Source organism: Moschus berezovskii, chromosome 10 (genome assembly GCF_049115385.1).
Source record: "Moschus berezovskii isolate FMDL1 chromosome 10, NW_MosBer_1.0, whole genome shotgun sequence".
Taxonomy (NCBI): domain Eukaryota; kingdom Metazoa; phylum Chordata; class Mammalia; order Artiodactyla; family Moschidae; genus Moschus; species Moschus berezovskii.
In genome coordinates, this window is record NC_142469.1 from 45681989 (window position 1) to 45709637 (window position 27649).

Genomic DNA, 27649 nt, shown 5'->3' on the forward strand with positions numbered 1-27649 from the left:
CTAGCAAATATTTTATTATGAAATGTTAAAGATAAGGTCGCAATCTGTGTTGGTTAAAACTGAAAAGTGTTAATTTATTGTATGATTTCCTACAGGTGAACTGGCACAAAGGTTGATCTCAAGATGCCATTAGTGAAAAGAAACATTGATCCTAGGCACTTGTGTCATACTGCACTGCCTAGAGGAATTAAGAATGAACTGGAATGTGTGACCAATATTTCCTTGGCAAATATAATTAGACAACTAAGTAGCCTAAGTAAGTATTTTTACATCAATTAAAAATATTACTCACAAACCAGAATTACACGTTGGGGTGTTAAAACAATATTCTTGTGACTAATTGGGGTGGGGGGATAGTTAATAAGAAGAGTACAGAAGTATCTAATTATTTTTTGGGAAAAAGTGTCATTTTAAGTAAACTTAATGCATTTTAGAATTATTTCTTCTCTTGGCTCTGGGAAAGGAAAATAAGGACAGAATCTTTTAGGAACAAAATCACATGATGCTTAAGAATTACTGAGATTGTTTTTAAAATATGATTTGGACTATAAAAGGTTGTGGTAGAGTTGTACTTTTGCTTACTTGTTATCACTATTTACTTTTCTAGAGGCTTCAGCTATTTTTGTTTTGGGATACTCGTATCTCTTTATATATCTTATTAGCCTGGGGAAATATTTTTAATTTATCAAATATCCTAAAGTAAAAGATGTAGGATAGTAACTGACTAGTCAGAGGAGTAGGTTAGTCAAGTGGATTGTCTAAAGGGTATTAGGATATGAGTCAAGTGTCTGATTTGCAGCCTGATGGCAGACAGAAGGCCAGCAGGCTGGCCAGATAATAAAGGCCAGTGGAAGGGACAGGTTAAGGGAGGAGGTGAAGGTCAGTCTGTTTCCATTATAAGATTTTATAACAGAGCTGCTGCATTAAGGAATTACATTATTTCCCATTTATTCTAAATGTAATATTAGAAAAAAATTTTTAAATCCGGTTTATCTTTTGAATTGAAGGATTTTCTTTTTATTAGACATTTATATTTTATTTTAAAGATAAAATAAGATGTTTTTGGTCTAGATATCATCTCTAAGTAGTCCTAGATTTATCAGCCGTACCCACCTACACAGATTGTCCTTAATAGCCAGAATTGACTCCTCTTTTCTTTTCCTATTAACTTTTGTCTTTTTATAATTGAGTGCTTAGCACAAAGTAAAATGAGGTGGTTAATCTGATTTGTTTCAAGTGAGAGCATTTGGACATATTCATGTAGCCAGAGCAACATAAAGTTGTATTTTAATGTTCTTGGTGAGAACACTAAATTTCTACATTGCTTGTGAAATAGTTATAAGAGTAAATTAAAAGACTGTTTATTTGAATTTAAGTATATTCTTTGTTCCACTTGATGTTTTTTTTTTTTCTTTTTTTTTCCAGCTTAAATATTGGCTGTGAATAACTAGCATATTGTTTACTTGTTTCTTTCTTGAGCATTTCAGTATAGAGTGTTCTTTTGAAACAAGTCAAAAGAAAAGTTCTAGAAAGTATTAATATATGATTAATATATTGTTTAAAGTCATTTGCTCGTACTAACTGGTTTTATGATATGTTATATTCTAATAGTGTAACATAACATAACTTCATATAAAATTTATATATGCTATATGTAAATGGGTACATCAGCTTGTTAATATTAAAATACATGTTAAGAGCATAGAAATGACATTAATAAATTTGATTAAAATATTTCTTTAAATTAAAATGAATGTTTAATATAGGCATCTTATTTTAGGTGTATTTTCAATGTAGAATTTAGAACTAATGTAATGATCAAGTGTCAATTTTGCAGTATTAACCCATTTCTCACATAACATGAAGGTAAAGAATTTTCATGTCTGATATAGACCGTCCATATAAGCAACATCTGTCAGCCAGCACATGGTTATGCTGTAACCAAGCTCTGAAAGTAGAAATACATTGTAAAATATAACTAAATTAGGCTTTGAGTGGTTCAAACTTGGAATCAGAGACTATAGAGGCATTTTCATGGTAGTTTGTAGAGATTCAAAAAAGGAAAAAGAGAAAAAGCATAAAATATTGTAGCAAGGTATAACATTAGTTTACCACCCTAAAATTAAGCTCTGTGGCAGCTTTCCCACTTGACATAGTTGAGAACCTGAAATTAAATTTAAAAGGCCTCAAGATAGCCAGAATAAACAAGTCCAGGCTGAAGACCATGTCCATAAAATAGCCAGTTGATCCCTCTCCAAGTTTGTTTGCTTTTACTTTGATAATTTGGACAGGCTGATGATGTGGTTTCCAAGCATTCATGATTCAGAGAATTAAAAGAGGAAATGTGGGGGGAGGGGATGCCAATAACAGAAATAGGCATTACTGAAGCCAATCAAAAGGTGTAGTTTATAGTGAAGGAAGAAGTGACGTAAGAGGAAAAGCAACATTAAAAACTGGTAAGAGGCCATTTAATGTAACCGCATTTAATGTAAAATTATACATTTTAATGCTGTTGTTTCTCATAATCAATTTATGACTGTGAGTCCTCAAAAACAGGTTAAATTATGTTTAATTTTTATTTAAGACAGGGAAACAGAGTAGATTTTATATCAGTTTCCATCCAAAACTGTTAAAATAATAATTAATGCATTAAATAATCTCTGAATTACTTATAAAACTAGGCTATTCAGAATGGTTCTACGTAATACATATTTTCACCTTGGTGCTAATCCTAACACCAAAAGTGCTGTAGCACTTTCACAGTAGTGAAGGTCGACTCCAGGGCTCAGGTAGCTTGGGGCTGGACATTGTTCTGACCTCTTCCTTGGAAAAATATACATCCAATTCAGTTGTTTTTCCTGCTAGAGCACAATTCTGTTTTTATAATACATAATTACTGACAACCTAGAATTTACTTTATTTAAATTTCTTCTGCTGTACCAAAATTTTCCCCATTATTACTACCACTACTTAAGTAGTTGCTCAGTCTTGTCCAACTCTGTGCAACCCCATGGGCTGTAGCCTACCAGGCTCCTCTGTTCATGGGATTTTCCAGGCAAGAGTACTGGAATAGGTTGCCATTTCCTTCTCCAGGGGATCTTCCTGACCTTACCATCTGAGTCACTAGGGAAGCCCATGTCTTATTTAACAGCCATTGGAACTCTAATTATATGAGAGATCTTTTACCATTTTCTCTTCCCAAGGCCTTTCTCTTGTTGAATATAGCCACTTTGAGCTGCCAAGATGAGCTGATAGAGCCTACTTCTTGTTCTCAATCAGAAAATTTCAGAGGTAGCAATGTAGATGGGTAAGAGGGTAGATAAATAGATTGGCTCTATAAGACTAGTTAGATAGTAGATAATGGACAGGTAACACTGAATATTTTGCTGTGTGATGAAGGTACATGCTTTTTGTCCTAAAAGAACACACCCCATGTAGTTGAAGAGTCTAATATTGATGAGTGCTAAAACTATTCTGTGAGTTTCAAACAGTGTGAGCACGTATGTAATTAAAAACCATGAGTTTTAGATTATAGGAACTGAGAAAAGAGAGATAAGCGTAGGTGAAATCATAAGAAGAGGCTTACTGAATGAATGTGAATTGAACTGGGCCTTTAAGGAACAGAAGAATTTGGAAAATGTAGAGGAATGGAGAAGGAAGGCATTTCGACTTGTTCGAAGAAGTAGGCAAATGAATAGAGGCAAAAATAAAATATTTGAGAGTTTTTTTTTTTTTTTGGCTGCAGAGTGTGTTGGGGTCTTAGTTCCCCAACCCGAGATCCCTGCAATGGAAGCACAGTCTTAACCACTGGACTGCCAGGGAAGTCCCATGTGAGAGGGATTAAAGGTACAAATGATATTAGATACTCATGGTGGAGCTTGATATAGAGGATAGTGTTAGATGAGAGGATTTAGATTTTAACCTCAGAGATAATGAGACCTCATAGCTTCTTGGGTAGAGACAGTAGCATAATAAATGTAAGAAATTCAAGTACATAGGCAATTAGCTTTCCATTGTGAACTTTATTCATTTTGCCACTCTCTGGGATAGAAGGAGGAGGTAGATTTAGAAAGTAAGAAGGGACATGAAAATAGAACAAGTGGGATGTCTATCTTATGTACGTCAGTGCTTTGGCACTTAAACCTGAAGTGGGGGAAGTACTGTAGACTCTTTTTTAAAAAATCTGTTTAAAAAAGAAAAAAAACAAACCCAAAACCTGTGGGCTCTCTTTCCCAAAATATACAAATGCATTAAAAATCTGCATATAATTTCAGGTGGTATACAGACTGTAAGTTAAAGATCCGTGTATTAAACTAAGTTCTTTCAGGAATAGAATTGTCTCTTCCATCTTTGTACCCCTAACATTTGATGAATAAATGAGTAACTTTATACTTGCCTTTTCTTCCACCTGTGATGCTTCCCTTATCTGCCAGAGAAACTGTCTCTGGAAGTTTCTCTAATACCAGCCCACACCCAAAGGTTTAGATGCTTCTTTGTGTTCTGTGGCTCTGACCTTGTTTTATAGTAAGAGCTGCCTGTTAAGCTCCTGTCCTGTATCAGGTACATTGCCCTTCCCCCTGACTTTTTTTTTTTTTTTTTTGCTTCTTTTTCTTATAACTTCTTTGAAGGAGATATTTTTATTTCTATTTTACAGGTGAGGAAATTTATGCCAAGGCCTCAGAGTGAATGGAACAAAGATTTGGACTTAATTATTAAATCGGTTTTCATTTTTATTTAAATGTCTGTTTCTCCCTCTGTTCAAAACTCATCAGTTGCAGAGACCTTAATCATTTTTCTGTCTCTAGGGTCTAGAACATTGTCTGGCATTTTGGTTTAAAGAATATATGTGAGCGAATGAATATGTATAAAATTATCCTTTTTCTCTTAATTATAAAGAAATTAAAATTCTGATTTTTTGCCTAAAGATTATAAAATCTTCTAGGATAGGAATTTTATGTTTTATTTTTTGGTGTCTTCAGTAGGAAGTAACACCTACCGGGCACAGTGTGAACCCTCAGTAAATGTTTGTTGATTTAACCGATAATGTACTAAAGTGCTTTGAAAAAAAACAGCCATTGTTCAAATGTAAACTGGTGAGATTAATAAACTCATTATGTAAGTATGTAAGTAGTACCCTGTTACAGGATATAGAACTTACTGTTGAGCCTCATTTAACCTAGACAGTATGCTTGGGTCTAAGTTGTCTTGATTTAACAATTTTTTTTAATTCAAGGTATAGATAGTAATTCGGAGAAGGAAATGGCAAGCCACTCCAGTACTCTTGCCTAGAAAATCCCATGGATGGAGGAGCCTGGTAGGCTGCAGTCCGTGGGGTCGCTAAGGGTCGGACACGACTGAGCGACTTCACTTTCACTTTTCACTTTCACACATTGGAGAAGGAAATGGCAACCCACTCCAGTGTTCTTGCCTGGAGAATCCCAGGGACGGGGGAGCCTGGTGGGCTTCCGTCTATGGGGTCACGCAGAGTCGGACACGACTGAAGTGACTCAGCAGCAGCAGCAGCATAGATAGTAATTGACTTATCTTTATATTGTGAGTATTCATTTGTTTATATATTCTAAATACAGTTGAATATTTTTAAATTCTAGGCCATCTGAAATTTCTCCCTGGCTTTTTTATTAGATAGAAATTTTATTTGTCCTTTTTGAAAGGGATTATTGTGGTTTATTCTTTTCATAATGGAAATTTACATGACTGGAGGAATATAGTGATTTTAGATTTATGATTTTTTAAGAAACTAGGGTGAGAGAAAATGTAAAATATATCTCATAAATTTTCAGAATCTATGTTTTGGGCATACCTGAGATTTGGTCATCTATTAGGTTTATGAAGAATCTTGCATTCTGTCACTTGGCCTGAAATTCAGTTCTAGTGTAGACTCTGTTTATGATTGCTGATTTGGGATTAAGAGATGTATTATTTATATTTACTTTACATCATAACTTTTCTAACCCTTAACAGGTATATAAAGGGAAGTGAAAGTGGTGTATAGATAGGGGTAAAGCAGGAGAGTATTTCCATTTTAGCCCCAAGTCACCTCCCAGAAAGTGGTAGATCTAGTATTTAAAACCATATTTCCTAAGGTTTGTGTTTTTTCCCACTCTATCACAGTTAGATTACTGTAGGTGAGGATTTCAAGTTTAAACTAGTTTCAAATAAATATCAAATTCATCGGGGCAGCATTTTAAATGTTAAATTGGTTTATATTTATCTCTGATAACTTTAAACTTTATGGTGTATGCTTCATTTTTGCTTAGGTAAATATGCTGAAGATATATTTGGAGAATTATTCAATGAAGCACATAGTTTTTCCTTCAGAGTTAACTCATTACAAGAACGTGTGGACCGTTTATCTGTCAGTGTTACACAGCTTGATCCTAAAGAAGAAGAGTGTAAGTCTATGCATATTTTCTTTCACATGTGTGTTTTTGGTTAGGTAGGATAAGTGATACATATAAGAACAGTATTATACATTAATTTATTAAAAAAAAACACAGCTGGGAGAAATGTGCTTCAGTTAATCAAAGAGACACACAAAAAACATGAATTTACTACAAATCTTTTTTACCCATGACCTTTGTTGTACATGTTGTAATAGATTGGTGACTTATCTATAAATGCCATTAGCATGACTCTCCTGAGTTGTCTACTCTTTTTTTCTTCTTTTTGTATATTAAATTGCTCTTCATTTTTTGACATAAATTTTTTTAAAGTCAGACTTTTCTTCCGTTTTCTTTCTCTTTTCTTTATCCCTTATAATTTTTATTTATTTATTTATGACTGTGTTGGCTCTTCACTGCGTGTGGTGGAGGCTCTCATTGCAGTAGTTTCTCTTGTGGCAGAGCACACGCTTTAGGCATGCAGGCTTTAATGGTTGTGACCTGTGGGCTCAGTGTTTCCCTTATAATTTATTTTTATACTTTTGTCTTAAAATAAAAATTATTTGAAAATTATCTGAAATTCTTAGGTTTGATTTTTTTTTAAGAAATTCCTTTTAATATGCTTTTATATGTGCATATTGCTAAATCGCCAGAATCTGATCTGGTTATTTAAATGTTACTTCCCATTTTAAATGAACATTCCCTTTCCTCCAAAAAAAACAAAACCCCAATTTGCCAATATACAGGACAAAAATGTTCTATACTGAGACATTAAACTAGGGATATCAGGCTTTAAAAAATCACAGGCTAGAATAATGGTAAAAACTTTAGTGGTAAAACATTTCATGCGTTGATAGAATACTTTGAATGTTGTAATGGCTCTTTTTTTTGTTTGTTTGTTTTTCTACCAAGAGAAATGAAATTGTTAAGAACATAATTTTTGCTTATCTACCCTAGAGAATTATTTAATGTGAATCTCTTATGATACTCTGTTCAAAATACTTTTTGTGGAATAGCATTTTTATTATAATTGTAAGTTATTTATTTCCAAACTTGAACAATAAAAATATTAAAGGATGTCACTGGAAAAATCAAAAGGTAGTTTTGTTACCTTTTAAATATAGCAAATATATAAGATATAATGATGTTTTAGTGATTGAACCAACAATTTCTGACATAACCTAATTTAATGCTTAAATAAGGAGAGGTGAATACTTCCTATGCCAAGTTTCCTCTGCGTGCAAAGATATAAACTCACAGGTCTAGATATGAGAAGAAACCAAGACAGTACTTTAAAAAAAAAAGAAAACTTTATTAAGGTATATTTCATATACCCTACAATTAACTCTTAAAGTGTATGATTCAGTGGTATTTAGTATTTTCACTGTTACGTGACTGTCACTACAGTCGGTTTTAGAAATGTTCCCCTCACCCCAAAAAGCAACCCTATATCTAGTGGAGTTACTTCTCATCTCCCCTTCTCCCTGGCCTCTAGCAATCACTGTCTACTTTCTATCTCTTTGGATTTGCCTATTCTATACATTTCATATAAATGGAATTATATAGCATATGTTTTTTTGTGACTGGCTACTTTCATTTCTTAGCATAATGTTTTCAATACTGGTTCATTTTGTAGAATGTATTGGCATTTTCCTGATGACTAATGATGTTGAGCATCTTTTCATGGCTTATAAGCTAGAGACAAGTCACCCAGCAAGGAAGTGGTGGATAGGGTTAAAACCAGGGTTTTCATCCTAGTTACTCTGAGTGAAGTGGAGCAAGTGCACAATTTTGAGAGACTGTACAAACAGGGAGTGGATTGTTGGCATTTGGGTGACATGAAATGAGGGAAAGTCAGTCTGGTCATTCCAGATCTTTCTTTTGTCCGGGATATCTAGATGTCTATCTCATACCTCTTGTTTTTAAATGTTAACAACTGCAACTAGTTCAGTTAAAAATAAGTAAAACAAAAATGATTTTGTTTGTGCAAAGGGCTGGAATTGGACTTTACATTATACCAGAAGTCTTATGACAGAATTGTCAATAGATAGTTAGCATGTGCTTGTTCCTTTAATAAAACTACAGTCAAATGTAATTCACAGTGAGGTATAAATGTAAAAAAAAATTAATAAAAAAATAGTGATCTGATTTTTTAAGAAAACAGGGTTTAAATGATTTACTGGTCATTTGTGTATCTTCTTTGGAAAACTGTTCATATCCTTCTATTTTTAATTTGGATTATTTTTTACATATATATTCTGGATCCAAGTCCCAAATCTTATGATTTGAAAAGATTTTCTCTCATTCTGTGGTGATTTTTTTCTTGGTGGTATCCTTTGAAACTTGTTTGTGTATATCAGTTACACATCATGAAATTATTGAAATAAAAATCACTGCTAATATTTAAAAAAGATTTTATGGCCATACTTTCAAATATATAATTTGTATTCAAAATTTCTTTTTAAAATAATTTAAATATGTAAGTTACAAGTGCTTTTCATCTAAAATATACACAAGCAGCTCTTTTATGTAACATTAAGTTTCAAAATACTGTTAAATTTTAAGGTATTTTAGCATTCCCATTAAAATTGAAAATGAAAATATAGATACTAGTAAATAACTTAAAGATAGTTTTAAGTGTTTAAAAAAGTTCTTAATGTGCCAGCAACTATCAGAATTATTTAGTTTCCTTTAAAATTATATGGAGCATTGGGGAAGAATTAAGAATGTTAAAGTTGAACTACTTAATTTGAAATTGTCTTGGGGATGTTGGATAGAGGAATTTTCAGTTATTTAACCTAGATTTTTTAACTCCATTAAAATTCAAATAAAATAACTTTGTGAGTAGAATAATAAATTACAGAATGTAGCATCAGTATTTTGGGTTTTTTAATTACCATGAAATAGTAACAGAACTATCATAATAATTTAGAATGGGTAAAAAACTGAGTTTTAGACAAAGATCTGTACAGTTATCTTTAGTTCAATATGTTTACAAACATTTTGTTGACTTGCTGTGTTATATAACACTAAGTAATATGTCATTGTTGGCAACTGCAAGGGGTTTTGTCACATGGGTCTGGTAACAAATGAGAGAAATGATAATTAAGAGGAACTGAAGAATGAAAAATGCTTATTACTTTACATGTTCTTTATATTCTTTACTAAGAAAGTTTTGGGAGATTAAACACTAGGTTTTATATTTAATGGTTAATAAATAGGATAGGATAGTGGCAAGAATTAGTTCATTTTGATTGCAGAAAACAGAGGCCACTTCTGACATGAGCCAGAGGAACAGTATACAGTATTGTGGCAAAGAGTTTAGCCTCAAAGGCAGACAGATCTGTGTTTTCTGTTCTAGCTCTACTGTTTATTAACCAATTTATCTTGGCCCAGTTATATAATATTTTCTATTTTTATATGTTTGCAAATGACATAATATCCTATCTCATTAAGTTATTATAAAGGTTAAGTAAAAATTAGTGAAAATATCTACCACTATAGTTTGTACTCATTAAATATCTCTCATACTACTCTAGTGATAGTGGAAAATTTTTTTTCCTTCTTTGAATTTTATTTTGTTGTTTTTAAGTGTGTTACAAGTAGCACAGTCAGGTAGCAGTGGAATTGCTAGGGATGCAGTCATATTGTGGCTATTGCACAGCCAGCCTTATTGCTTCACTTACTTCATAGAGCCAAACATTTGTGTTGAGTGTATTTTATTTGTGAGGATGAAAGAGATACTATTTTAGGGAGAAAAATAATTTAGGACTCATTATGATTATTTAGTACTGATTTTTTTATGACATAAAGCATTTATCATACTAAAAACCATATGCAAATATGTATATTTCAATATAAAGTCACCTAATTTTTTAATATCAAGAAATCACTCTAAGAGTTAAGAATCTAGTATTTTGGCACATTTTTATTTAAACATGCTGCACAGTCCAAAAGAAGATGAGTAAATGAAGTTATTTTAAATCCTCATGTGTATCATTTACTTACTAGAGGTACTGTAAGTAATAAATTGTGTTACTTACTAGAGGTACTAATGTATAAGACAGTTTCAGTCTTTAAGAACTTGTAGTTAATTGGAGATCTTTAATAGTACAAGATAAAAGAAAAGTGAAACAGACAATAATACAGATTGTCCAGTACTTGAAAATTTGATTTTCTTTACAGTAGATTTGTTTTAACTTTATAGTCCATGTTATAATATTATCTCTATCGCATAGAGGGCAATACTGTATTTAGCCCAGAATGCCACTAACAGCAAAGTAATTCCTTCAGTGTTATTGGTATAAGCTAAATAAAAGTAATAAAGGGAGATGGAAAAAAGATTATAGGAAAAAAGAGGAAAATGTAGGTTGATGGGGGCTAGTATGGTAAGTAGAGAAAAGAAAAAGATGTTTTGATGGAAAATGTAAAATGTGCTTCAGGTGTCATTAGAGCTTTCTGAGCCTTAGAAATCAGAGGTTGCATTAAAGCCCATCTAATTGGGAAAATAAAGCACAAAATGATTTGTGATGTAATGATAAGAGCATTTATTTTAAAAATGTGGTTCCTGATTCATAAGCCACTATAGTCACAGCCTTTTGAGTTTTTTTTTTTTTTTTTGGCAATAAAAGTTGTTTTTTTTTTTATTTTTTTTAGGTAATTAATTTATTTTTTATTGGAGGCAAATTATTTTACGATATTATATTGGTTGGTTTTGCCATACATTGATATGAATTTGCCCCGGGTTTACATAAGTTCCCCCTCCTGTGTATGAATTTGTCCTTATGTTAAATCATGTTAGTAAAATAAAACGATACATGTTGGATTTTTGTTTTAGTATCTTTGCAAGATATAACAATGAGAAAAGCCTTCCGAAGTTCTACAATTCAAGATCAGCAGCTTTTCGACCGCAAGACTTTGCCTATTCCATTACAAGAGACATATGATGTTTGTGAACAGCCTCCACCTCTCAATATACTCACTCCTTACAGGTCAGTAGGCTAATAAATAAGAAGGCTGGTTACTTATCTCAGACTTCAAGTTCACAGAGGTCTAACTTTAAATGCTAAATCCCCAAACATTTTTTTATTTCACTGGATTTCTGACCAGCACAGAGACCCCTCCGTAGCCAACACCTTTAAAAAACCTTTGCTTTATTCACTAGGTGAGTTCCCAGGATTCTGGCATACAAATCAAAGGAGTTGTTTTGACAAATATTTTTAAGAAAAACCAATGGCAAATATTACTCTAAAGGGACAAGGAGTTGTTATTGTCTTTTTAATTTAATTTCTAATTTGCTGGAAAACAAAAAATAAAGAGTTCAAAATCTCACCACATTAATGAAATAAATATCATTTTTTCTTGTTCTTATCTACTCTTGATCTGTATGCATCATATTTCTGTGTAATGAATATGTACTATCTGTTTTAAATTTTTTCTTGCCATTTAAAAAAATCTAGAGTTATTCAGCCTTTCTTTGAGTCTTTATAAATTGTTAAGTGAGGAATTTAAGAGACACAACACATATCCTAAATGAAATGGTATTTGGATAGTTATTTGAAACTGTCAGTATGCAAATCATTGGATATAACTATTACTATTAGAATGACTATTTGGTGACATTTTTTTTCTGTTTGATAAGATGATAAGTAAGAGTATTGGCAGAAACCCTGTATAGTTTCTCTATTCTGTTATCCTTTCAGGCTTTTATCTTTGGCAGAATCATTTGTAATTATTGAAATTTCCCACAGGACTTATAGAAAACTTTGTATTCAGTAGAAGTTAGGGATGAAAATTGTCCAGTTGTACTTTAAATTATTAACACAAACTCTGCAAAACTTCTGGTTTTCCATTTTCCTTAGTTTCCTGTCTGATTTGTGAGAAATGTTCTATTGGTGCATATTCTGATGTACTTTGCCAGTATTTTTACACATGCTGTATTTTCTTAATGTAAGAAGTAACAGTTTTAGTAAAATTTCTATTCTGATTGCCTAAGTCTTACTAATGTATATTTTCATTGATATTTTATATTTCAGAGATGATGGTAAAGAAGGTTTGAAGTTTTATACCAATCCTTCATATTTCTTTGACCTTTGGAAAGAAAAAATGTTACAGGATACAGAGGATAAGAGGAAGGAAAAGAGGAAGCAGAAGGTATTACAAGAAATTCAGAAAATTGAAGTTAGTTTTCATGTATTTGTGCTTTGTTGCATATGTGGAACATTATTAATTCTGTACTTTGACAGTTTTATTTTATTTGGTCCATATAGTAACCACATAGAAAAATCATAGTCCAATGGGGTACTAATACGGTGTGATAAGTGCCCTAACAGAGGTATGCGCAGAGAGTTTGAGTAGCACAAAATAGCACCAGCTTTAGACAGGGTGGGCCTGATAAACACTTCAACAAAGCTTGTGATGAATCTTAAAGAACAAATAAGAATTACATGGACCAGGGAAGAGAAAGGCATTCTACTGAAAAAAGAACAAAGGAACATTGTACAGATATTGGTAAAGTAGATTAGTTAATATTATCTTACCACAGAGCATATCCTAAATGTCCTGAAAAGGTTATAACATTTTCACTAAATTTCTCTTCTCTGTCTGCTGTATTGTCATTTTCTGTTTTCTGATGAAATTCACTTGGATCTGTTTTATTCCATATTAATGATAACTAGAAATAGAAAGAAGCGAAGTTGGATTCAGGCAGAACTATGAAAGTGGCAAAGTTTGTCTTTATCATCCCTCTGTTTTTCCTGTAGCTACTTCTGCTTTCCCTGCACTACCCCATAATACCTGCATGTTATTATTTTCTGCACTAGACAGTGTACCAGTGTTCTAGCCAGAATTTGCAAACTGGTGACTGGTAGCCCAGGCTACGCATACAAGCAGTTTTGTTTGACAAACACAGTGGTTTTTAAATTTTTGAACTGAAATCCCTTAGATGGCCATGCTCATGTAGTTCCCTACAGGCCTCATCTTATATCTGACTCTTACCATTCAAATATGTTACCTGCTTGACCCCTTTGGCATTTGACTTTTTTGTACCTTACCTTTCTATACTTTTTCTCCCACAGTTTGAGTCACTTTTTGTTTTATTTTTCAAATACCCTATTTTCTGTTGAGTGACATGGTTATTATGGTTTAATTGGGTAATTGGATTTTTTTTCTAATGTATTGGCTAACTAATTAGTCACTTCTCAGATCACATAACCTTAGTACTAATTTCCAGTTTGGGCTGGAAAAATTAATGGTAGAAATTTCACTCATTATACCAAAAACTAATAGATGAGGGAGCAGAGTTGACGAATCTCTTTTCATCCAAAAGGGCTTTCTGACCTCAAGTTTTATTCCTCAGATATACTGTTTTTATCTGATATGTCAATTCCAAGTAGAGGTTAAAAAAACATTAGAAAATGGGATTACAAGCAAACTGCTAATATTTAACTCTGAATGCACAAATGAACTGTCTGTTATTATTTTTACTATACTATGATGAGTTGCTTTTTCAATATTGATGTTAGAATTCTATTTTGATTGTTTTAACCTCTTTTTAAAAACATAGAACTTCAGCATTTGGCTTTGTTTCAATACATCTGTTATAGCAGAAAAATCTAGATCGTCCTCATGAACCAGAAAAAGTGCCAAGAGCACCTCATGACAGGCGGAGAGAATGGCAGAAGCTGGCCCAAGGTCCAGAGCTGGCTGAAGATGATGCTAATCTCTTACATAAGCATATTGAAGTTGCTAATGGCCCAGCCTCTCATTTTGAAACAAGGTTTCTTTTCTTTTGTTTGTTTTTTAACAAAATTAATGATAAAATACTGGCTTTATTTCTAGTATCTGTATGTCTAAGTCTTAGGTCCTGAACTGTTGAATTGATAGACACTGTTCTATAAGTATTGAGATGATTTTGAAACCCTAACCACTGTGAGCCTACTGAAGTCTGATCTTGGGCAGGTCATTTTCGTACCTGGATTTCAGTTTTGTCATCTGTGGAAAGAAGTGGTTGAAGCAGATGATCTTCAGCTTTATTTTAACTTTCATATGAAGTCTCAGGTCCTTCTCCTTAGTTCATGCCGAGTCTGTTAAAATTTCATAACAGAGTAATAGGGGTCTGGATTTTTTTTGACGTATTATTGATTCACTATATATAAAATAGGAGTTGAGAAGGGGTTATATTTTGTTCTTTTTCTTTCCCTTGATTTCCTTTCTGTGTCACATTTTCTACCTCAGGTATATCAGGACTTTCAAACAAAATCACTCATCCCCTTTTGCAGAAATATACAATATTCTTATTAGCCAAGGGCCCTATCTAACATGCAACCCTAACAAACATTATACTAGTATCTCTCTGTGAAGAAATTTGTGTACAGTTGATTTTAGTTATTATTATATATCTTATAGTTATTGATTTTTTTCCATGGAAAAAGCACTTGAGATTTTCTTTTGAATAATACCTATAAATGATTGGGTCATAAATGTAAATTATCTTGTTCTATTTTAGGAGTAATATCCATGATACTGTCTATATACAGTACTGAAAGAAAGAGGCTGATAATTGATTTTTTAATTAACAATCGATAGACAAACATCTGTTTCTAATCACTGTTGAGTAATTGAGATATTGCTGACCCAATAGTGTAAATATAATCATTTCTAACTTGCTTTATACACATCTTTTAAATCCAACTTTGTCTGCAGAGTGCACTATAGTCAGTAAACATTTATAAATCTCCACATGCCCAAAGTATCTAAAATTTTTCTTAAATCTGTTTTAAGTTACATGTTATGTTACTCAGCTATTTTCTGAGTACTCTAACACCTTTGAAAACATGAAAAAACCAAAAACAATATAGTTAGGGATCTCTGTGCTACTAGTATCATTGAGACCTCTCTCCCCTGGGCACAAGACATTTGGAAGTCATTTAGGTTTAAAAGAACAACAGGATATTCTGGTGTATAAAATTTTCATATTCTAGGTTTTTGTCATTAGCATCTTATTATAAAGAAAAAAAAACTAAATAGAGGCAGATAGCTTTGAACACAATTTGCCCAAAAGTTAACTATTTTCTTGTTTATCAGATTATGAATGTAACACTTTATACCTTTGTGAGCTGTTAGTATTATATTGTAAAGTAATAAAATAACTGAAGGTCATCATAATAACTTGAATCAGCAAGGAAAGGTTGCATTATGAGCAACATTCTGTGTTTTAAAAAGCAGGATAAATTTCTGAAAGAAGTTTCCTAAAAGTAGTTAAAATATTGGCATTCAAAGGATAAACCTTAAATATCTCACGTAAAACACTTTATTTCAGCAATAATTCAAGAACGATACACTAATTTATTATTTTTTTCTAGACCTCAGACATATGTGGATCATATGGATGGATCTTACTCACTTTCTGCCTTGCCATTTAGTCAGATGAGTGAGCTCCTGACTAGAGCTGAGGAAAGGGTCTTAGTCAGACCACATGAACCTCCTCCACCTCCACCAATGCATGGAGCAGGAGACGTGAAACCCATACCCACCTGTATCAGGTATGTCAGAACAAGCACATGATGTGTTTATCACAGGTGTTGGTAGCCTTTTTCTTTAAGGCCCTTGTAATAAAAATTTTTGGCCTTAGGAAATATGGCTTCTTTCACAACTGGTCAACTCTGATGAATGGAAGCAGCCATGGATTATACATAAACAAATGAATATGTTTGTGTTTCAACAAAGTTTTATTTACAAAAACAAGGATTAGTTAAGATTTGGTCCATGGGATGTAATTTGCCAGTCTCTGATAAGAGCTCACACATTCTCTTGGGAAAATTTAGCTAATGATCATTTAAAGATAAATGTGTTTTGTTTTATTATGGCTTTGTTCTCAAGCACATGATGTGCAATATATTAATAAAAATAAGAATTTTTGGTATGTGGTTAAGGACAAAGAAATGGGAACCAAAGATTTAATTATAAATGTTAATTTGATGTTGGGGAAATAACCCTTAAGAATTTGAGAGAGAATAAGCAGTTGCTCATAATAATCTTTTAGTAAAGCTTTTTGAAGTTTAATTTTGTCCAGTGTTATCCACATTACAATTTTTTTAATAGAGAATTAGAAATCAGCTTTACAATTTTCAGTTAAAAAAGAAATCAAACTTATATCACTGACTCATTTGATGTTCCATCCTTCGGAAGGAAGAGGGACATCAGTTTCCTTTGTGGTTTGTAATTAGTTGTCATCGATTTAACTGAAATGACATATGATGAGTCTTAATAGCTTCAATATGAATACAGTACTGTTTGGGCCACAGGTATTGCTACAGATGTTCTAGTATGATAAATATTGAGCCATTATGAAGACTCATATTACAGTATAAAATTGATCATTTATCAAAGTAAGTATAAAATGCTTATAGAAATGAAAGTTGTGTGAGCAGATGAGCCCATTTAGAATATTAGAAATCACATCACCGTGTGTGAATTTTCTTATTAGTATACTTTTGGTTTTCACTTCAGTCTAAATATTGGTGAATTTTTAATTTTTATAGGAACATGTTAATGCATCTACCTTGATATAATTACTGGTAGCCATTTATATTTTGTGTGGTTAGTCTTTTCTCTTTAAATAACTTGCTAGGATCTCTTTTTCATTTCAGTTCTGCTACAGGTTTGATAGAAAATCGTCCTCAGTCACCAGCTACAGGCAGGACACCTGTGTTTGTGAGCCCCACCCCCCCACCTCCTCCACCACCTCTTCCATCTGCCTTGTCAACTTCTTCATTAAGAGCTTCGATGACTTCAACTCCTCCCCCACCAGTACCACCCCCACCTCCACCTCCAACCACTGCTTTGCAAGCTCCAGCAGTACCACCACCTCCAGCTCCTCTTCAGATTGCCCCTGGAGTTCTTCACCCGGCTCCTCCTCCAATTGCACCTCCTCTAGTACAGCCCTCTCCACCAGTAGCTCGAGCTGCCCCGGTATGCGAGACTGTGCCAGCTCATCCACTCCCGCAAGGAGAGGCCCAGGGGCTGCCGCCACCCCCACCACCGCCTCCTTTGCCTCCACCTGGCATTCGACCATCCTCACCTGTCACAGTTGCAGCTCTTGCTCATCCTCCCTCTGGGCTACATCCAACTCCATCTACTGCCCCAGGTCCCCATGCTCCATTAATGCCTCCATCTCCTCCATCACAAGTTACAACTGCTTCTGAGCCAAAGCGTCATCCATCAACCCTACCAGTAATCAGTGATGCCAGAAGTGTACTTCTGGAAGCAATACGAAAAGGTAATTTTCTCAAGAGCCTTTAAAAGCATTGCAGTAGTAGCACTGAGAACCTTTCTGAATATTTGAGACAGTAAAATTTTCTTCATTTGTAAAATTTTAGATAATCATGTTTTTTGCACAAGTAGCCTTTAGAAAGTAGAGCTATGGTCAGTTTATATTTTAAGTAATTTTCAAGAAAATTTATCACATTAATCATTTTATCTTCATACTTAGCAGGGATTCTTAAAATGTTTATGTAATGAATGGGAAATTTAAAATATCAGACTTAAATGTTATGGAAAATTTAGTTAAAACTCTTTGTATTATACTTAATATGTATATTAACTACTTTAAAAATGGTGTTTTCTTCAGTGTTAAGGCTGTCCATTTGGTGTGTAAGTGACACTTGCTTTACTAGTACCTTGAAAGGATTTAGGTTCCTACATTAGTAACAAAGGAAATGAATAATAGTGCCTTTCTCTCAAGTACTGGGGAGAACAAAGCCACAGAAAATATGCTCAACAATGTTTAATTATTTGACCATAGAAGTAACAAACAAAAAAATGTATCACCTGGTTAACTTTAGGTGATGGTGAGTAGGGAAGCACAGTAGACCATTATGGCTAAATAAACTATAGACGTCCTCTGGGATATGTGGTAAGTTTCATCAAATACTATCACAGATAATAACATAATTAAAAAAATTAATGTCTCTCTAAATATGATTCCTTCAAATTGTTTTAATAGATCTTGCTTTTTACTTTCCTGTATTTCTTATGTGTACTTGATTTTATTAGGTTAATAATGTCTAATAATATAATATCTAGTAATAATAATAATATCTAATATATCTAATAATAATATCTAGTGTTTTGGTTTACATTGAATGTTTGGATTTACTCTATCAGGTATTCAGCTACGAAAAGTCGAAGAGCAGCGTGAACAGGAAGCTAAACATGAACGCATTGAAAATGATGTTGCCACCATCCTGTCCCGTCGTATTGCTGTAGAATACAGTGATTCAGAAGATGATTCAGAATTTGATGAAGTAGATTGGTTGGAGTAAGAAAAAATGCATTGATAAATCTTACAAAACTGAATGCAAATGTCCTTTGTGGTGCTTGTTCTTTGAAAATGTTTGGTCATTCCAGTGTTTTGCTTTCTTTTCCTTAAGGTAGATAACCCTTTTCCTCCATAATTTTTTATTTTTAAGAAAAATATTAGCATACATTTCAAACTAAATGTTTTACAGTGGCTTATCTTTTTTATTTTTCCCTGAAAAGACATCATTTGGTCAAATAAACCACTAAGTATTAAGCATGGACAGCTGTTGTTAGAGTAGCAGATTCAGTTTTTTGATATATCTTAATTGTGCACTTTGTGAATTTTGATTTAAAGGAAGCAACTGAGATTAAAAATCTTGCGGGCAGCTGTATCTATTAATGAGCCTTATCCCGTTTCCTAGTGTTTTAAGAGAAGAAACACTGCCTTGATTATATGAATACACTCAGAAAGTACATTTAGCTTGTAGTATTGAATTCTCTTAAAGGAATGCTTGAATTTTTTTAATTATTGTTTTATTGTTTTAAAATACTTGCCTTATTTGAATGTTTAGCAGTATCCCCTTCCTAATTATATATTGTGTGATACAATTTTGCTTGCTGATAAGAGTTTAAAAAATTTCCATGTGAAATACGCTGACATAAACCATGTAACTTACATAACTGTTAAGAATAACAGTCTAATTTAATAAATGGTTCATTTTAAAGGTTCATGGGTATTTCCTCTTTGAATAAAACTTTCTGATAGTTTATCAAACAATATAAGTTCTAAACAGTCAATGGAAAATTTAAAAGCTATTTATGCTGTATAATTTCCTTAAGGTAGCTTTTATGTCATTTTTCCTAAAGTCAAAAAATCAATATTTTTCAACTCCTCATACTCATAAATTAAACTCTTAACTTGCTCTTTAATTTTAGCACATCTTGACTTCTGTTCAACAACATTCTTGAAACTACACTTTGCAATGATAAAATTAGTTGTTAATATTTACACAGTCCAGATTCAGGGATGGATGAGAAACAGCATCCATATCAGATTATTTAGTATGAAGAAAAGACTAAATGATGTTTTGGTAATTTGACTGTGGAAATGGCTGGAATCTTTATCCTTGCCTCTATCGCATCAGTAGAGGGGTCCCTCTTACCCGGTTTCTCCCATTAAGAAATGGGTTCTGTTCTCACCCCCTTTGAACCTGAGTGTCCCTGAAGTTTGTTTTGACCAAATGTGGTGAAAGTAAGTTCAACATGGCCTGCTAGAAGTTCAGAAACCTCATGCAGAGAGCTATCCCCAGTGGGGCCAAACTTAGACCAGCCAGTTGCAAACTCACCTGCTGGCTGACTGTAGACAGATGAGCAAGCATAGCTAAAATTAGCCCAGCCCAGAACTGTTCATGAGTAAAAATAATTTCATGAGTAAAAATAAATGTTTATTGTCTTACACCTAATTTTTGAAGTGGATTATTTCACATAGCATCGTGGCAATAGGCAGCTGATACATGAGGTCATTGGTAACTTGCTAACTTGAGGGTTATCTAGGCAGTTAACTGCTGCTAAGTCACTTCAGTCATGTCCGACTCTGTGTGACCCCATAGATGGAAGCCCACCAGGCTCTCCCATCCCTGGGATTCTCCAGGCAAGAACACTGGAGTGGGTTGCCATTTCCTTCTCCAGTGTGTGAAAGTGAAAAGGGAAAGTGAAGTTGCTCAGTCGTGTCCGACCCTTAGCGACCCCACAGACTGCAGCCTACCAGGCTGCTCCATCCATGGGATTTTCTAGGCAAGAGTACTGGAGTGGCTTGCCATTGCCTTCTCCGAGGCAGTTAACTAATGATCTCTAATCCTTGCAGAAGAGGAAAGATGAACTAAGTCCTCCTGTAGCAGTACAGTAAGGAAATAAAAAACAATTCTTGATGGCTTTAATAAAGAAAAGATTTGCTTTGCTTTGTTGGATAGATTTGCATGGATCTAGAACAAGAGATTAGATAGCCATTTGAGGTTTCTTTCCAACCTTACAAACCTATATAGTGTTGAAATAACACAAGAAAATATGCTACAGTTTAAAGTTTGTCTTTATAGACGTGCTTATGGTCAAAAGGTAGTAGCTAGTAATAGTTTTTGTAAAGCTCAGTTGTGTCCAGGGAACTGAAAAGGGAATGATACTGGTGTTGGTGAAGTTAAAGGTGATAGAAAAGGAAATGGTTGAAGTTTTTTTTTTCTTTTTTTTTAAGTTTATATTGAAGAATAGTTGATCAGCAATGTTATGTTAGTTCCACGTGTACAGCAAAGTGATTCAGTTATACATACACACGTTACCTATTCTTTTTCAATTCTTTTCCCATTTAGGTTATTACAGAATATTGATTAGCATTCTCTGTGCCATACAATAGGTCCTTTTTGGTTATCTGTTTTAAATATAGCAGTGTGTACATGTCAATCCCATACTTAATAATAGAAGTAGATCTGTTGTAAAGCCTGGCAGTATGTGTCATAAATAGTTTATGATAATTTTTTTTTTGTTTTTCAGAACATTCCTAGAAGATCAGAAAGTACTCACAGACTGAAGAGGCCATACATGTAGTATTTGTTTTAAAATCAAAATAACCTTTCAGACTAGAGACTTTGGAGCAAATCATTGAGTAGTTAATTTTAATACCCTAAGAAGAATCAAAGTTACTGGGTAATGACCTTTTTTTTTCTTACTGAATTATGTTACTATTCCACAAGGTCATGCATAACCTTAGGAAAAAAAATGAATTATACATCATGGAGAAATAAGTGGCTTCACTTGTTATAGTTGAAGTCACCCATTTACCTCCATGTTACCAAATCCAATAAACACTCTTTAGTCCTTAATTTATTTGATCTTTATATTCTGCATATACTCTACCTCCTTGAAACTGTCAGTCCCTCTGGCTTTTTTTTGTAACTCTGTTCCTTTCCCTTCCCAATAATGGTGGAACAGAAGAGGAGGAAGAAAATACTTAGCAGCCATGGAATTTTGAATGAAATTCAGTCATTGTGGAAAGAAAGTGTGTCTATAACTGTTTCTAAGTAAGGGATATTTATCTGTAAGCTGCTGATCTATAAGCCATAACTACCACTTTTCATAATTTATAATCTATTTGGGCAGATTAGATGACTTCTGAAGCACTTCCATGTTATAAATGTGTGTGGCTCAGTGGTAAAGAATTCACTTGCCAAGTAGGAGATGCAGTTGATCTGGGTTCCATCCTTGGGTTGGGAAGATTGCATGGAGAAAGAAATGGCAACCCACTCCAGTATTCTTACTTGGGAAATCTCATGGACAGAGGAGCCTAATAGGCTCCAGCCCATGGACTCATAGCAAAGATAGGAAAAATGTTCATTTCAGTTCCATTCTGTAAAATTTGAAACTCTACCCTTTATTTCCACTTTTAAAAAGCCCTACCCTTTCTTCAACAGCAATCCCACATCTCTATTTTCACGAACTCTCGATCGCAATAACTACAGTGCATATTCCAAAGTTTCTCTTAATTCTCTTATAGGCTGTCTTCAAGTGATTGTTAAGCCATTTTGCATCACAGTTATCAACTATTCAAGCTTGCCAAATAGGTTACTCACAAGACAGCAGGGGCCTTGTTTTAAAAGGCAGCTCACAGTATCTCTTCTTATAAATGGGTTCAGAAATATCTCCTTTTTTGTTCTGTCCACTGAGGCTCTTAAAATCATATCTTCTTAGACAGTATGCCTACATTAAAAAATTTCCCCCACTAATCTCAGTAACACAATTGACATAGAACTAGTCCTAGCTTCATAAAAACTCTATGTGTGTAATTTAAGAAATGGAAAGCATAGAATCAACTCTTTTGGCCAAAAGGTGAAAGTTATTAATATTCCTGAAGTAATTTGTTAAGGCAGATAGCAAAATTGATCGAGTGTTTTCATTTAATGGGAATTCTCATGAGTGACTTTCAAAATGTAGCTTTGACTTTGACTTTAGTAAACATATTGTTTCTGGGGTTTTTTTTTTAGTTTGTTTTTCACTCTACTGCCTTTATCTTGACCCCAGATTTTTTTTAACTACCTCTGTAAACTGAAACAAGGGTAAATTACTTAATGCTCCTAAGTAGTTCAGTAAATTCCTTTTGGACTTCATGATCATTGTGTTACCTACTTTAAAAAATGCAAATAAAACTATACAAGATGTTAATCATGCAATATCAGAATTGAAAGATGGCTTTGCTACATTGAACTAATGAAAATGAAATATCAAATTACTGTATTTCTAAAGTGTGTCATATGACTGTAATTAACAGAAGTCGTCTTACTAAAGCCAAACAGAAGGCATAGAACCCTTGTAATACAAAGAATAAGTCTTTTCCTCCCTTTATTCATTGCTGTACGAAGAACAAATTTATTTATGTTCTCCATGACTTGGCTGTAGAATGCATCAGTAATCTCTGTTGCTTTTCAAGCCTGACAACCAGGCTCTGAATAAAGAATGAATACCAGCCTTGAATGAACATTTCAGGCACTTTTTTTTTTTTTTTTCAGACTAGTTATCAATACCTTTTTCTCATTATTGTAAGGCCAGCTGCCCTGACTCTTTTTCTTTTTTTTATTTTTTTTTCCCTACTGAGCATGTATTGAAGTCATTTTTCTCGGGATGTTTATACTTCTTTTTCCTATAATAAATTTGTTTAGTAATAATGATTTTGAATACGTTATAGTCTGTGTAAATATTTTCCTTGTGTAAGTGTGCAGTACTCAAAGACTTCTTGAAAAATTTGTAATTTATCTATCCTGCCTTTAGGCTAGCTGTTTCAATACTGCTCTTTTGATAAAGGCTATTGATGTCTGCTGGAGTAATAAAATTACACCTTTCTGGCCTGCAAACAATATAAAAGACACAAGAGTCATCAAATCACAGTCTGTCTTCTGTTGTAACAGCTTCCAGTATTACTTAAAAGTGTCTGGTTCATTCTTACTTATGAAAACCATGAATGTTACACTTTTAACTTAAAAAATCTGTGTGTGTGTCTTAGTCACTCAGTCATGTCTGACTCTTTGCAACCCTGTGGACTGTAGCCCATGGGGCTCCTCTGTCGATGGGATTCTCTAGGCAAGAATACTGGAGTGGGTTGCCATGCTATCCTCCAGGAGATCATCCAGACTCAGGGATCAAACCTGGGTCTTCTGCATTGCAGGCAGATTCTTGACTGTCTGATCCACCAGGCAAGCTAAGAAAACACAAAATCTATGGCAACTTTTAATCTAGACCAAACCAGATAAAGGAGTACATCTATTATTGATGGTTAGATGGTTTGCTTTTCTTTTTCTTTTTACATTTGTTATATTTCTGTTTATTCAACAATAATTTTTGATGCCTGAAGTTACTCTGCCGGTTATTGGGGAATAACAGTGAATAGACAGAGCCCTACTTTCTGAGCATAAAGTTGAATTAACAAAGAACAATGAATGTTATGTTAGGGAAGCTCAGAGCACAGAGATCAAACCTAGTCTGGGAAGTCAGGAAGGCCTTGAAAAGGAAATGATATTTACAGTTTGAGGTGGCCTAGGCAGGTGAATGATGGTGAGAGTAGACAGTCCCCCAGGCAAAGGAAATGGGCGCATGCTTGTCTGGAAATGCTTGGTGCAAGACATGGAGGAGTGGAATAAGAGAGGTTAGCAAGAGCATACTGTGAGGTCTTAGGAACCATATTATGGAGCTTGCATTACATTTTGTGGGCAGTAAAATTGAGGAAGTGACATCAGATGCACAGGGAAACCTGGCGTGCTGCAGTCCATGGGGTCGCAAAGAGTCGGACTCCACTGAGTGACTGAACTGACTGACATCAGAGTAGCATTTTGAAAAGATGATTGGCAACTGCTGCTGCTGCTGCGTCACTTCAGTCGTGTCCGACTCTGTGTGACCCCATAGACGGAAGCCCACCAGGCTCCCCCATCCCTGGGATTCTCCAGGCAAGAACACTGGAGTGGGTTGCCATTTCCTTCTCCAATGTGTGAAAGTGAAGTCGCTCAGTGATTGGCAACTACAAAGTGGTATATGAGTTAGAAATACACTTGGAAGTCAAGAGACCAGTCAGGCAGGTACAATCAATGACAGGTAATAACTGGGGATATTAGTGACAGAGGAGACAGATAATGAGATAAATTCAGGAGATATGTAGGATGTAGAATACACTGGATTTGGTAATTGGAGAGGAAGGAGTCAAGGATAGTTTCCAGGGTCCTGGCCTACTGATATAAGGACCGTTAAGAGGAAGAGCATGTTTGGGATGATAAGTAATGCAGTTTGGGATATAAGGCAGGGAAAGGATTACTAACATGGTTGGAGGAAAGGAGTTATCTTACATTTTAAAAGGAAACCTTGCCTGCAGGAAGGAGAAAAGGATGAATGTAAAAGGATTTGAAGATCTGGTGCCAAAAAAATTTTGTTTCCTTCTAATGGCATCTGTTTTCTCTTTGAAGTAGGTAACAACACTGCTCAGGGTGAGAGGGGAGCAGAAATGACAACAGTGTAAAGAAAAGTAGAGAAGGTTTGAAGTAGTCATTGTGAAAAATGGGAGAGAGAACTTTCCAGGGAAATAGGAAATCGTCATACAACATTTAAAACATGGTTGAGATTGGTGACTGTGAATTTATAGTGGCTCTAGTCTGCAATATGCGATATTTTTCCCCCAGCAATTAGAAGACAGTTGTCAGAAAGAGACAGCTAGATTTATTCAGAGTTGGGTTTGACTGTATTGTGAGATGGAAGAGTTATATCTCTAGGGAAGGTTGACCTATCTCCTTTGTATCTTAATCCCATGATTAACCTTCCAGTTGAAGTTCTTCTCTTCCAGAGTACCATAATGCTAGTTTGAGCTCCTTTTCTCATTAAGTACCCTCCGGTAGGCTCTCCTGGATTGTCAGATCACGCAGATGAATCTTTTTTTTTTTTTTTAATTTTTATTGGAGGCTAATTATTTTACAATATTATATTGGTTGGTTTTGCCATACATTGACATGAATCCGCTGTGGGTGTACATGAGTTCCCCCTCCCGAACCCCCCTAAGGCAATACTAGGCACTTACTCCTTGGAAGGAAAGTTATGACCAACCCAGATAGCATATTAAAAAGCAGAGACATTACTTTGCCAACCAAGGTCCGTCTAGTCAAGGCTGTGGTTTTTCCCGTGGTCATGTATGGATGTGAGAGTTGGACTGTGAAGAAAGCTGATCGCTGAAGAATTGATGCCTTTGAACTGTGGTGTTGGAGAAGACTCTTGAGCGTCTCTTGGACTACAAGGAGATCCAACCAGTCCATTCTAAAAGAGATCAATCCTGGATGTTCATTGGAAGGACTGATGCTAAAGCTGAAACTGCAATACTTTGGCCACCTCATGCGACGAGTTGACTCACTGAAAAAGACTCTGATGCTAGGAAAGGTTGGGGGTGGGAGGAGAAGGGGACGACGGAGAATGAGATGGCTGGATGGCATCACCGACTCTGTGGACATGAGTTTGAGTGAACTCCAGGAGTTGGTGATGGACAGGGAGGCCTGGCGTGCTGTGATTCATGGGGTCGCAGAGAGTCGGACACGACTGAGCGACTGAACTGAACTGAGGCACTACTAAGACCATCCCCATGGAAAAGAAATGCAAAAAAGCAAAATGGCTGTCTGAGGAGGCCTTACAAGTAGCTGTGAAGAGAAGAGAAGCGAAAAGGAAAGATATAAGCATCTGAATGCAGAGTTCCAAAGAAAAGCAAGGAGAGATAAGAAGGCCTTCCTCAGTGATCAATGCAAAGAAATAGAGGAAAACAACAGAATAGGAAAAACAATAGATCTCTTCAAGAAAATTAGAGATTCCAAGAGGACATTTCATGCAAAGATGGGCTCGATAAAGGACAGAAATGGTATGGACCTAACAGAAGCAGAAGATGTTAAGAAGAGGTGGCAAGAATACACAGAAGAACTGTACAAAAAAGATCTTCACAACCAAGGTAATCACAATGGTGTGATCACTCACCTAGAGACAGACATCTTGGAATGTGAAGTCAAGTGGGCCTTAGAAAGCATCACTACAAACAAAGCTGGTGGAGGTGATGGAATTTCAGTTGAGCTATTTAAATCCTGAAAGATGATGCTGTGAAAGTGCTGCACTCAATATGCCAGCAAATTTGGAAAACTCAGCAGTGGCCACAGGACTGGAAAAGGTCAGTCTTCATTCCAATCCCAAAGAAAGGTAATGCCAAAGAATGCTCAAACTACCACACAATTGCACTCATCTCACACGCTAGTAAAGTCATGCTCAAAATTCTCCAAGCCAGGCTTCAGCAATATGTGAACCGTGAACTCCCAGATGTTCAAGCAGGTTTTAGAAAAGGCAGAGGCACCAGAGATCAAATTGCCAGCATCCGCTGGATCATGGAGAAAGCAAGAGAGTTCCAGAAAAACATCTATTTCTGCTTCATTGACTATGCCAAAGCCTTTGACTGTGTGGATCACAATAAACTGTGGAACATTCTGAAAGAGATGGGAATCCCAGACCACCTGACCTGCCTCTTGAGAAACCTATATGCAGGTCAGGAAGCAACAGTTAGAACTGGACATGGAACAACAGACCGGTTCCAAATAGGAAAAGGAGTATGTCAAGGTTGTACCTTGTCACCCTGCTTATATAACTTCTATGCAGAGTACATCATGAGAAACGCTGGGCTGGAAGAAGCACAGGCTGGAATCAAGATTGCTGGGAGAAATATCAATAACCTCAGATATGCAGATGACACCACCCTTATGGCAGAAAGTGAAGAGGAACTCAAAAGCCTCTTGATGAAAGTGAAAGAGGAGAGTGAAAAAGTTGGCTTGAAGCCCAACATTCAGAAAACAAAGATCATGGCATCTGGTCCCATCACTTCATGGGAAATAGATGGAAAAACAGTGGAAACA

General features: G+C 34.8%; 1 protein-coding gene across 1 annotated transcript in view; it reads left to right on the top strand.

The window, feature by feature from the left end:
• The window catches only part of WASF1 (WASP family member 1), a 69778-nt gene extending 50381 nt beyond the window's left edge, over positions 1 to 19397 (top strand). Inside the window, exons 2-9 of the mRNA XM_055433700.2 lie at positions 96 to 256; positions 6279 to 6413; positions 11239 to 11392; positions 12437 to 12554; positions 14006 to 14178; positions 15764 to 15943; positions 17051 to 17679; positions 18567 to 19397. Of these exons, the coding sequence (XP_055289675.1) occupies positions 124 to 256; positions 6279 to 6413; positions 11239 to 11392; positions 12437 to 12554; positions 14006 to 14178; positions 15764 to 15943; positions 17051 to 17679; positions 18567 to 18724 (1680 nt within the window). The 5' untranslated portion in view covers positions 96 to 123 and the 3' untranslated portion in view covers positions 18725 to 19397. The remainder of the gene's footprint in view (positions 1 to 95; positions 257 to 6278; positions 6414 to 11238; positions 11393 to 12436; positions 12555 to 14005; positions 14179 to 15763; positions 15944 to 17050; positions 17680 to 18566) is intronic.
• The last annotated feature ends 8252 nt before the right edge of the window (positions 19398 to 27649 follow it).